The following is a 12,542-nucleotide window of genomic DNA, read 5'->3' as shown; positions in this document are numbered from 1 at the left end:
TATCGCGTAGCCGCGACGCAGTGCGTCATAAGACACGCATCGTGTAGCCGCAAGATGCGTCTTATGACGCACGGCGTAAGCGCACCCGGAAGCGCCCGAGCGCATACTATCGCGCAACGTAAGCACCCCGACGCGCTTACGCTACGCGCCCCAGGTCGCGCCCCCGGGCGCGTAGCGTAAGCGCGGCAAGCCATGTGACTTTAAAGTAACACTTTTCATTGGTTCAGAACATTTTTTTTCCAAATATTGAGAAACCCACCCATTTCTCTCACTATTGCTTTGTACTTGGAGAGAGCAAGAGGTATTCTGTGCATTATCTGCTTCTCTAAGTTTCCTGATCTACAGCAATGGCTGTAAGGGAGTCATCCAGCAGTGATTCTGATGTTTTTTTGCCTGAGGACCCTCCTCACCACAAAACAAAGGACCATTTCATTTGGAAATTTTTTGACATCCCTGAAGGAAAAAAAAGGTTAATGCTGCTAAGGTAACCTGCAAGATATGTGGCAGTATTTTATCCAGAGGCAATCCTAATAGGAAATATAGCTTTGGAAATGCCAATTTAATTAGGCATGTCCAGAGAAAACACCCAAATAACTATGCCAGGGAGAGTGTCAGGGACCTGGCACGGAATTTACCAAGAGATGGCGGCAGCACCTCCACTGGTGGAGCAACACCTTCAAGAACACCATGTGGAAGAATGGTCCCTAACGTGCAGCCGGTCTTTGCAGGCATAACATTTCTATGCGTGGACTGTGATGAACTGCTCTGTTATGGGGAGCAGAGCGGTCCCGTAGGCGCCTCGAACTCCGGCAGTCGGTCCCGCGCCGTGAGAGGTCCCGATCCCATGGGAGGTCGAGGGACAGGTCGCGGGCCCGGAGCCACCACAGCTCCGAGAGTAGGCCGCAATCCTCCGGGTCGAAGTCGTCGTCAGGTAAGAGGCACAAGAAGTCCAAGCGGCGTCATCGCTCCTCGGACTCCCCCCGACGCTCGCACTATGCGGCCGGGGGTTCGGGTGACACCACCCACGCGGCTCCGTCGGAGTCGCGGGCGCCGCGTCCAGCCCCATACCCTACGGTCCCTGGGCTCAACGCGACGCCGGAGGAGGTCGAGCGCTTCCTCATGGCCATGAGGAAACTCTCTCCTCCGACGGGCTCCGCGGCGCCTCCAGGCCCAGCGGACCCGTCTGGGAGCCCTAGCGGGTCAGCGACTCCGGCCCCGACGCTGTCGGGTGCTTCGGCCCGACGCCGCCGATGCCTTCGGGCCTGGCGCCGCAGGTCCCTGTTATCCCGACGCCGCCGGCGCCTTCGGGCCCGGCGCCGACGGGTCCAGTTGTTCCGACGCCGCCGGCGCCATCGGGCCCTGCGCCGCAGGACGCCGCTGGTCCTCCTTCGGGATCTGGTTCGTCGCCGGTGGATCTGACGGCCTCCCCGGCGTCGGACCCTCAGGTGTCACCTCCGGCGCCGTCCTCGGGCGGCGCCGATCCCGGTCCTCCTTCCGTTCCTGTTCGGCCGTCGGGACGGCCATGTTGGGCGCCGCTCCAGACGCCGTTGGGTGAATTTCACTTTTATGAACAGGCCCCATTGGTTGAGGACCCTGAATTTCAGGAGATGGGTGAAGGAGAGGACTGGGAGGGGTCTGAGGACCCTCTGACCAGGGAGTGTCAGTCTCATGAGGACTGGACAGGAGACCTTGGGGAGGCCAGTGGCCTGGACACCTCTCCAGACACTGGGTTCGTCTCCCCTCCTACCGTGGCTTCGGAGGAGGGGGCAACATATAGTGTGGTGCTGATGAGGGCTGCCAAGGCCTTGGGCCTTGAGCTCCCCGTCGCGGCCGTGAGGACTTACCTCCTCACTGAGGTCCTTAAACCGCAGTCAAGCTGGTCCGAGCCTCTGCTGCCTTTTAATGAGGCCTTGACTGACGTTCTTCTGGGCACTTGGTCCAAGCCCACTACGGGTTCGCCCGTAGATAGGAACGTGGCCAGACGCCACCGCCCAGCCCCGGGCGACCCATGTTTTCATTCCTCCCACCCTATCCCCGAGAGCCTGGTCATCCAGGCCTCCAATTCCCAAACCGCATTCCCGTCGGCCCCGCCGGATCGGGAATCCAAGAGGTATGACCAGTATGGGAAGAAGATCTTCTCATCCATTAGTTTGGGCCTGCGGTCTTCCAACACCGCCTGCCTCTTGGGACGTTACACCCACTCTGTGTGGGATAAGGTCGCGGAAGTGCTGCCAGAGTGTCCGTTGGAGGTACGGGCCAAACTCGGCCAAGCCCTTGTGGAGGGCCGGGATGCAGCCAAGTATTCCATCCGGTGTGGGCTGGATACCACTGACTCGCTGGGTAGAGCGATGGCAACGACGGTGGCGGTCAGACGCCACGCCTGGCTGAGGTCCGCCAACTTCTCGGCAGATGTCCAGAGCACGCTCATGGACATGCCGTTCGATGGCCGTCGCCTCTTTGGCGACAAGCAGACCATGCACTTGAGCATTTTAAGGACTCCAGGGCTACGGCCAAGTCCTTAGGCCTCTCGTGCCAACGCCAGCAATGGGCTGCCTATCACTCCTTTCGTGGCCACGGAAGGGGTGCGCCAACACGTGCCGCCAGCCACGCACCGCAGGTCAATACCCAACGCGGTGGCGGCCGTGGGAACCGCCGTCCAGGCGGTCGGGGGCAGCGGCGAGGTCAGTCCACACCTTCCCCCGCAGCATCCACCTCAAAACCCTCCTAGTCCGTACTTTCAGGCCCATGTGACGCCAGTGGGAGGCAGGGTTCGCCATCACCACCTCCACTGGCGCACTGTCACGTCGGACAGGTGGGTGCTGCAGATCGTCCGAAGGGGCTACTCCCTCCCCTTCGAGGCGACTCCTCCAGCCATGCCACTGCAGAACCACCGCGTATCGGGGGATCACTTGCGACTTCTGCAGGAGGAAGTTACGGCCCTCTTGGCCATGGGGGCCTTCGAGCGCGTTCCTGGGCCAGAAGTAGGGTGTGGTTGCTACTCCCACTACTTTCTGGTACCCAAGAAGGGCAAAGGGGGCCTACGCCCTATCTTGGACCTACGGAACGTCAACGGCTTTCTCCGGAAGGAGAAGTTCAAAATGCTGACTCTGGCTCAGGTTCTGGCTGCCCTGGACCCAGGAGACTGGATGGTAGCGTTGGACTTGCAGGACGCTTACTTTCATATCCCCGCCCTGCCTGCCCACCGGCGCTACCTGCGGTTCATGGTGGGCCACGAGCACTTTCAATTTACCGTGCTCCCCTTCGGCCTTACCAGCGCCCCACGGGTGTTCACGAAGGTGATGGCGGTGGTCGCAGCTCATCTGCGCAGGTTAGGGGTTTCAGTCTTCCCCTACCTCGACGACTGGTTGTTGAAGGCGGGCTCGCCCCAGACAGTCGTCAGCCACCTCCAGACGACGGCAGACCTCCTGCATCTGCTGGGGTTCTCCATCAATGTGCCGAAGTCACACCTGTGTCCCTCTCAGAAGCTCCTCTTCATCGGAGCGGTTCTGGACTCGGCGCGGTTTCGGGTTTATCCGCCCGAACAGCGGGTCCGGGATATTCAGGCTCTGATTCCCATCTTTCAGCCGTTATCCCGGGTTTCGGTCAGGTTGACGCTGCGGCTTCTGGGGCTGATGGCCTCCTGCATCCTACTGGTGCATCACGCCAGGTGGCGGATGCGGGCTCTGCAGTGGGACCTGAAGTTTCAGTGGGCCCAGCATCAGGGCAACCTATCCGACCACGTCCTGATCTCGGAGGGCACTGCGAGACAGCTGCAGTGGTGGCTTACGGACCGCGATTGGGTCAGCGGCAGATACCTCTCCCTTCCCCAACCGGAGCACGTAGTTGTGACGGACGCGTCCCTCCAGGGCTGGGGAGGCCACTTGGGAGAGGCGGAGATCAGAGGCATCTGGTCTCCGGCGGAGACCCGGCTCCACATCAACCTGTTGGAGCTCAGGGCGATTCGGCTGGCACTGAAGGCATTCCTCCCCTCTGTCCGGGGGAGTGTAGTGCAGGTGTTCACGGACAACACCACCGCCATGTGGTACTGCAACAAACAAGGCGGGGTGGGGTCGTGGATCCTTTGTCAAGAGGCTCTTCGCCTTTGGCAATGGCTGGAACGCCAGGGCGTGACCCTGGTGGCTCAACACCTGGCAGGTTTTCTGAACGCCCCTCTTTCTGAGGTTCTTCTCTTCCTTCTTTCTCTTGCCCAGCAGGGCTCTGCTCTGGGCACTATCAAGGGCTACCTTTCTGCCCTTTCAGCCTTTCTCAGGCTACCTGATCAGCCTTCTTTGTTCAAGTCCCTATTGTAAACAGATTTCTTAAGGGCATCACTCACACGTTTCCTCCTGTTCCGTTTGTGATGCCACAGTGGGACTTGAACCTGGTTTTAACATTCCTGATGTGCGCTCCCTTTGAGCCACTTCACAACTGTCCTCTTCGCCTTCTGACTTTGAAGACTGCTTTCCTGGTTGCCATCACCTCTGCCAGGAGAGTGAGTGAGCTCCAGGCTCTTTCTTGTACTCCACCTTTCCTTTCTGTCCATCCGGACAAAGTGGTGCTTCGTACCAAACCTTCTTTCCTGCCCAAGGTTGTCACGGTCTTTCACATTGGGCAGTCCATCACCTGGCCAACCTTCTTCCCGCCACCGCATCCCTCTAAAGAGGAAGAGCGGCTCCACCGTCTGGACCCAAAACGTGCGCTCTCATTCTACTTGGATCGCACACGCCAGTTCTGGGTGGATGACCAACTCTTTGTTGGTTACGTGGGCGCCAAGAAGGGGAAAGCGGTGCACAAGAGGACCATCTCCCGGTGGATCATCCTGTGTATCCAGGCATGCTACTCCTTAGCTAGGAAGGAGCCCCCGGTTGGACTGCGGGCTCATTCTACCCGAGCGACGGCGACTACCACTGCCCTGGGCAGGGGTGTGCCCTTACAAGACATCTGTCAGGCAGCTACGTGGGCATCGCTGCACACGTTTGCGAGACACTACTGCCTGGACAGCCAAGTCCGGAGGGATGGCTTCTTTGGCCGTTCCGTCCTCCAGGACTTTCTGGTGTGATTATTGGTTCGCAGACCCACCACCGGGGTTGGTATTGCTGGGGTATCTATTCTAAGGTAAGGAATCTAATACTAACGTGTCTCTTTCAGATGCACAAGTTACTACTTGTGTAACGATATATCTGTAAGAGACATTAGTTAGTATTAGATTCCTTACCGACCCACCCATTCTCCCCGTTCTGCGAACCAATATCTAGGGTTAGGGTTGTCCCCTTTCAGGGCCCTAGATTCAATGGCACCAGTGTTGGTTTTTAACATGGCTCTGCGTTTCTGGCGCGGAAAAGCTGTGTCTAAGAACTGACGTCAGCACGCGGAGGCGGCGTCTAAGTGCTCCGACGACGTCATCACGGCGCCCACGACGCCGACGACGGACGCGGAGCCACAGACGATGCCTACCGACGCGCAAGGGTACTGCTCGCAAAAATTTCCGGATCCAGTCTGACGCCTGGGGATATTCTAAGGTAAGGAATCTAATACTAACTAATGTCTCTTACAGATATATCGTTACTCAAGTAGTAACTTGTGCTTCGGCGCCAAAGTTATTCCCAATAGAATGTTGCGGATTTCCTATGGAAAACGATCCTAACTATAACTACCTACTGGCGACTGCCAGTAGGTAATATATATATATATATATATATATGTGTGTGTGTGTATATCTCTTTATATATATATAAGTACCAGTGGACTAACAATAACATTTTCTTTTGGATCTCAAGTGTGATCCCATGTGTTTACTACTGGCAAGGGTTCAGTTTTACAGGAGGCATATCTTAATGCCAGGTTACCTGTGGTGGTACGTGTCATCTAAGGTGGCTTGTTGTTAGGTGCAGTAACTTTTTCAGTAATTTTGAACTGGGTTTTTTAGTTATGTATACAGTGTATGATACAGTGTATGCATGGCTGTGTGCATGTGTTACACCTGTTTGGTTTAAAAAAAAGAAAACAGAAAGAAGTTTTAGTGTGAGATGCGGTTATTTCTCTCTTTATATTTCCCTTTGGTGCCTCAAGGTCATCTTCAGACTGCAGGCAATTGCTCCTTTGGCCATGCGGGGACAAACTTATGTAGATCTTTGCGGTCCGCCAATTCATTTGGTCAAGCAAATGTTCTTTATTTGAGGGAGGTATTGTTCTTCTTTCATGGTGTACAGATTATGTCTTCAGTTTTGTATTGAGGCTCATTCATTGTAGTATAATTGGGATGAGTCCTGTGAGTCCTTCTTTATGGATTTTATCAGAGCAGTTCTTCTTTGATCTCTCTTGATTGATGTGAAGAATACAGATTATAAGGATTTTGCCTTGTTCTTGACCTTTAGGTCCACGACGTCTCTTTACCCTTTGAGGATAGATATAGTATCTGATAACTCTCAGATGATTATTTTGGGGTCTTTTCCACCTTTTCCTTCATGGCTCGATTTTTTTCATACCCAGTGATAGTGATCTTAGGTACTATTAAAAGCCAAGCTCTTTTCCTACTGTCCCTAAGTACATTTAGTCGATTGTTGGTTTTGATCGACTGGTTCTCTTTGAAATCTGTCGTAGGATTAATTGGCAGACTCTCCTACGGTGGGTATAGCTATGGTGTTTAATAAAAAAATTAAGGAATCTGTGGCTAGATGTAATATCTGGTGGAGACACAGTCTAGCTGCATATTCCTTAATTCTGTGCCCATCCTCCTCCCTCTGCGAAAGCCCCATGCGACAAAGGATTATACCCTGTATCAATTCTGGTTTGTATACTGGTAGTCACTATCCCACGGATTCGTGACTCACCAAACATTTTATTGGTGTTCATGGGTCTTGTACTTGTTTGTTCATGCCTCTCACTTTCATTGGTGAGTGGTCTGCAGAGTGGATGGTGTTCCCTTTATAAGAATAGTTCTGCTTCAGGGTGCAGGGTTTCTCATAGCCTAAGCATTGTTAATTAATGTGGGTTTTTACCGTAAACCATTTGGATGGTATCGGCGTACCATTTCATGTTGTTTGTAATTAGTGTTTTAAAAAGATTTTGATCGTTCTTGGGCACACTGTTTCCACAGCCAGTTTCTAGAGTGGCTCTGAGTTGTGGCGCAGATGTTTTCACAAAAGAACCTGATATCCGCACGCAGTATAGGACTTGGCTCCATTGAAGTCATATCCGGAGACGTCATCATAAAGCCGTACAACTCTTTCCCCCGGCACACAGAGGTACTGCTGAAAAACATTCCGGATCCAGACAGGCGCCTGGGTAGAGTTCAAAAGTTAAGGACTCTCTGGATAGACTGTGTCTCTACCAGATATTAAATTACTGAAGGTAAGTAACTTGTACTTTTCTACCTCATAATGTAGAAGTCATAATGTATAACCCTTTTCAGCTTTACTCTTTGTGTGTCATTGATGCTATTATATTCTGTTTTTCCTGATAAATCATTATCCTTATCCCTTCCTCCCTCCCATGTAATTATTGCCCCCTCTAAATCTATGTCTAATATCACAATGCCTTTAGAAAATCTGCAACAGATAAGTCTAAGCCCTCCCAGAATACTTCTTTTGAGGGACAATCTTCTTGTCAGGCCATAGGGTAGGCTCTGTGGGTGAGTTCTTCTCCTCTGCACTCTCTTCCCACAGCTCTTCTCTTCACACCACAGCCCCATTACTAAGTATCTTGCTGGTATGCCGCTGTCATCCAGCCTTTCACTATCTTGCTGCCATCAGATTCCAGCACTCTCATGTACCTGTACCTGTTCCTCACATCCTTTGACACTTCAGGCACTGATACCCCAGTATAATTTTCTTCATCTTAATTAAAGTGGGTTGAACAGGTCATCATGAATAGCACCAAGGAGCATAGCATCATCAAACACTGGTAGGGTTCCTGATCCAATGACAAAGTTGCAGCCATTGGAGCTTGGAGATCACTTTGTCACACTGTGTTTCTAAATTGGAAACATATAATGTGTGTGTGTAAACATCAACTACATATTGTACTAACTAGTACTTTCACATTACATTTTCACACACACCAAGCACGTTCTATTGCATTTAATCTAGTTTGAAAGATATATTTGTTACTACTTAAAGCGACCATTTAAGGACTAACATATCAGCTCATCTTCCACATCTCAACTCTAGTTTATGTTCTCTCTCTCTCTCTAACACTTTGAAGAATCCTGATGAGACAGATATAGCAAGTGTCCAAAAACCGCACTCAAGCATAAGATAGTGTATGCTTGAGTGTAGTTTTTGCTATCATACTCTTTTACTGAATAAATATCACTGTAGTGTACCACACTGGGTTTTCGATGTATTTTATTTCCCTACTTAATGCTTTTTTGATATTTTTAGGATGAAGATGTGTTAATGTTTTCACCAAGTGCGGCTGGAATGAGAACTGTCGATCCTATACCTTTGAGGGTAGATCAGTGGCCAAAACTGGGTGTTTGTGAAAAAATATCTTTGCCTGTTAAAGCACACCAGGAACATTGGAACACTATTCCTTTGCAAAAATCTCCAGTTGTTTCTAATTCACCATACCGGAGCCAGTCCTGTCGAATTCAAGGAACTCTCAGAGACCCAGAATTTCAACATAATGGTAAGATCTTCTCTGACTTAATAATGTATGTATTTATTTGTATTTTTGGTTGTATATGTGTCTTTATATATTGCTCTACCTTTCTTATTTGCTCGTTTTGACTGAAATTGTTCTCATACGCCCTCAGGCGCCCACGGAAACAGGAGGCCGAACTATAATATAAACAACATAAGTATGGTAACACATTGGCAAAGAGGATAGTTAATTGAAGGAGAGCCTCTAATTTGGACAGCTCCTCTGTACATGCAGGAGGAACCCATTTACACAGCCCTTATCATTGTAGTACTATTTCACATATTTTATCAAAACCAAGATTTGGTCATACCTGCCAGTTTCCTGAGCACTTGTAAGTACAAGGAAGTTGGACCTGCTCCGTATGGTGCCGTTTAATTCCTAAGAACCTATACAGCAAATACAGTGCCATAAACAATGTGCAGCCTACCAGCTGGATGTCATTGCTCAAAGCCAGTGTCCTGTCATAGTATGCAGGTGCCAGAAACTCACAGCACGTAACAACGAGGATAGCAATATCTATGTTTTTCTTTCTTTATCTTTATTTATTTGCAGTACTTTTTAAAGCCCGCATTCTATTGGGGCTGCTCATATAGGAGCCTTGCAAAGTTGCATTTTTATTATACAACCTTCACAAAATTCTGTGACAATCTTCACAAAAATTGCAAAATGTTACGACTTCAAACATTTGCATGAAAATTGTAAGATGTGCAACAGTTTATGTCACCTATATGCTTATTAGAAAAAAACTACATAGTACTAAAAATTATATACTTTGCAGAAAACAGTGTTTTTTTCTGTGCAGTAATGTTCTATATTGAGGAGTACTGCAAATGGTAAAATTGCTGAGACAAGTACAACATACAGCTGCCAGTGTTTATAGAGCAAGTCAGCTTACGGTAAATTTGCGGAGAAAATGTTTGTAGAAATTTTACAGATTGTCTCGCTATGATTAAAGTGACGTGCTTTAGAACTATTCTGAACTTTTCCAGGTGGTAATTTTTACTTGTGAAAATGATAATATTTTAGGCCTCCTGTGACATGGATGTGGTTGCAGAACAAAACCTACCATTCATAGATTCCAAGATGATGCCACCAATGATCTTTGGCATTCTACAATGCTAAAGCTCTACTAATGCCCACGTCCCTGTGGTTCCAGGAGTACGTAATGTTGCTTGAGTATTTTTCTAGACCTCAGTGTTGACAAAAGCTGCATTATTAGCATGACTAATTCATAGCTTTGAAGCAGCACCTGATGTTTGTGCAGCATATTCAAAACAGGGGTGTGCAAAATTCTGAAATTTCTTAAAAATGTAGCTAAACTATGCAAAATGTATTTTGCGGTCTCTTGTGTGACATTTGAAAATGAGGGCAATGCTTCTATTCAAAAGTAATACAAAAAGGGGGTGGTGACGGACGGAGCATCTGAACCAATCAAACACTCACACCCAGTCAACAGATCTGGGTTTAATGTATCACCGTTCTTTAGCCCACTCTGCCACCCCAGTTCAGACATGGCCATATGCAAATCAGTCTGACCCTGTGCCTCATGTCCGGGCTGAAGACGGCTGAAATTGGGTGGCAGAGTGGGCTAAAGAACGGTGATGGATTAAACCCAGATCTGTTGACTGGGTGTGAGTGTTTGATTGGTTCAGATGCTCCGTCCATCACCATCCCCTTTTGTACCGCTTTGTTCGCCAAAAGGTGTCAGGGTATGCTCAGACGTGAGTCCCTTGCTCACTTTGCCACTGGATTCAAGCAAGCCGGGCTGAAGACGGCTGAAATGCCAGAAACCGGTCCTCGGAAGTTGTTTCCGGTCCAGGGGAGGCATGGCTTGGCAGTTCGGGCTGGACTGTTCCCATGAGGCACAGGGTCAGACTGATTTGCATATGGCCATGTCTGAACTGGGGTGGCAGAGTGGGCTAAAGAACGGTGATGGATTAAACCCAGATCTGTTGACTGGGTGTGAGTGCTTGATTGGTTCAGATGCTCCGTCCATCACCACCCCCTTTTGTACCACTTTGTTCGCCATAAGTTGGCAGGGTATGCTCAGACGTGAGTCCCTTGATCACTTTGCCACTGGATTCAAGCAAGCCGGTCTGAAGACGGGTGAAATGCCAGAAACCGGTCCTCGGAAGCTTGTTTCCGGTCAAGGGAAGGCATGGCTTGGCAGTTCGGGCTGGACTGTTCCCATGAGGCACAAGGTCAGACTACAGGTTCAGACTGATTTGCATATGGCCATGTCTAAACTGGGGTGGCAGAGTGGGCTAAAGAACGGTGATGGATTAAACCCAGATCTGTTGACTGGGTGTGAGTGTTTGATTGGTTCAAATGCTCCGTCCATCACCACCCCCTTTTGTACCACTCTATTCAAAAGTAAAGCATCATGCCAGCAAGCAGACTAATTTGAGTAGGGACTATTTCCCGCATTACTTTTTCTGCTCAAAACAGTCTCCTGCTTGAGGTTTTCTGCTTGAGCCAGTCCTTCAAGGAGGTGAAAACTTTCACACTAGTAAAATTGACAGGCTTTTGTAAATTTATGAAGACTCGTGAATAATGCATAACTTTTAAGGCGCTCCATATGTTTGTATGGCAGGGCCACAACAGGCATGTGCAAAATTATGACCTTTCCTGAAAATTATACAAAATTAATTTTGTAGTATCTTGTGTGAGAATTGAATGTGAGGGCAATCCTTCCATTCAAAACTCAAGCATCAGGCCAACAAGCGGACAGACTGTTTCACGAAAGATATTTTTTGGCTCAAACCAGTCGCCCGCCTGACATTTTCAGCTTGAGACACTTCCTCAACAGGGGTAAAATGTTTCAATCCCGGAAAATTCACAGAAAAATTTACATTTTGCTGCTGTAATAGAAATACATTAAAAAAATCATCCACAAGTGACTATCAAAGTCTATGAGTTTTAGAATCATTACTTTCCATGCTACATCATTTACACTTCCTCATAAAAGCAGAGCTTTATTGGATACACCACTTATAACATAAAGGCAGTATGTGCATCAGCTCTTTTAGCAAAATATGATAGGACCCATTTGGGACTTAATGGAAAAATGTGCAGGAGACCTTCTGAAAGGCATTAAAGATGATTTCTTACAGGTAGTTAATGATGGTGTGCGTTTTTCATTTCTGATGCAATGGGCAAATCCAACATGTAAGATCACACCACATACGTATATTGCATGTCATTGTCGCTTATCCTGGTCATTTTTAGAAGAGTTCAGACTGCTTGGTCAAACATTTTAAAACTCCCTTTCATGAATCTATATGGAATGGCCCTCTAATTGATGCAGTAATGATGTGTCTGAAAACAGCTCCCAATGTTTGTATGTCAGGTCCACAATAGGGGGCGCGCACAATTCTGAAATTTCTTGAAAATAAAATGAAATTATGCAAAATTCATTTTGCAGTATCTTGTGTGAGAAGGAAAAATTTCCTAGCAATAGTAACAGAAAGTTTCAATTTTAATAAGGACAAGGAGGCTAGGATAATGCTCAAAACTTTATTTTTGTATTTATTATAGCAATGTTCAACTTTAAACTACATTTTCCATGAAACTCTGAGAAAGGACTACAAAATAAGTTCAACCAATCACAACACAGGTCATGTCTATATTATCGACTGCATCCTGACCAACCTCTTCTTTCTTGAGTGCGACCTAGGATGCTCCAGTACGGAAATGTACCCCCTTTAGATGACTCCGAACCTCCAAAAAAAAATCAACTGTCACTCGTATATCCTGGTTACTAAAGAACCTCGTCATAACTTCCAACATTGCATTTGGTCAATTTAAGCCCAAGCCAAATAAATCTCCAAAGGTCTAATCCTGAAGGAACACGTCATACTTAGACCTTATGATTACTCGTACCATAGACCATGATTAGC

The 12,542-nt window shown here is 48.5% G+C and overlaps 1 protein-coding gene across 10 annotated transcripts in view; it reads left to right on the top strand.

Annotated features, from left to right (window-relative positions):
* The window catches only part of SAXO6 (stabilizer of axonemal microtubules 6), a 541,049-nt gene that overhangs the window by 406,781 nt on the left and 121,726 nt on the right, over positions 1–12,542 (top strand). For all 10 annotated transcript variants that reach the window (XM_078676490.1, XM_078676481.1, XM_078676550.1 and 7 more), the window contains one exon: positions 8,382–8,628. In XM_078676490.1, coding sequence (XP_078532616.1) covers positions 8,382–8,628 — 247 coding nt within the window. The remainder of the gene's footprint in view (positions 1–8,381; positions 8,629–12,542) is intronic.

Source organism: Lissotriton helveticus, chromosome 1_1 (genome assembly GCF_964261635.1).
Source record: "Lissotriton helveticus chromosome 1_1, aLisHel1.1, whole genome shotgun sequence".
Lineage (NCBI taxonomy): Eukaryota > Metazoa > Chordata > Amphibia > Caudata > Salamandridae > Lissotriton > Lissotriton helveticus.
The sequence above is the reverse complement of the archived record's forward strand: the minus strand, read 5'-3'. Positions and strand labels throughout refer to the sequence as shown.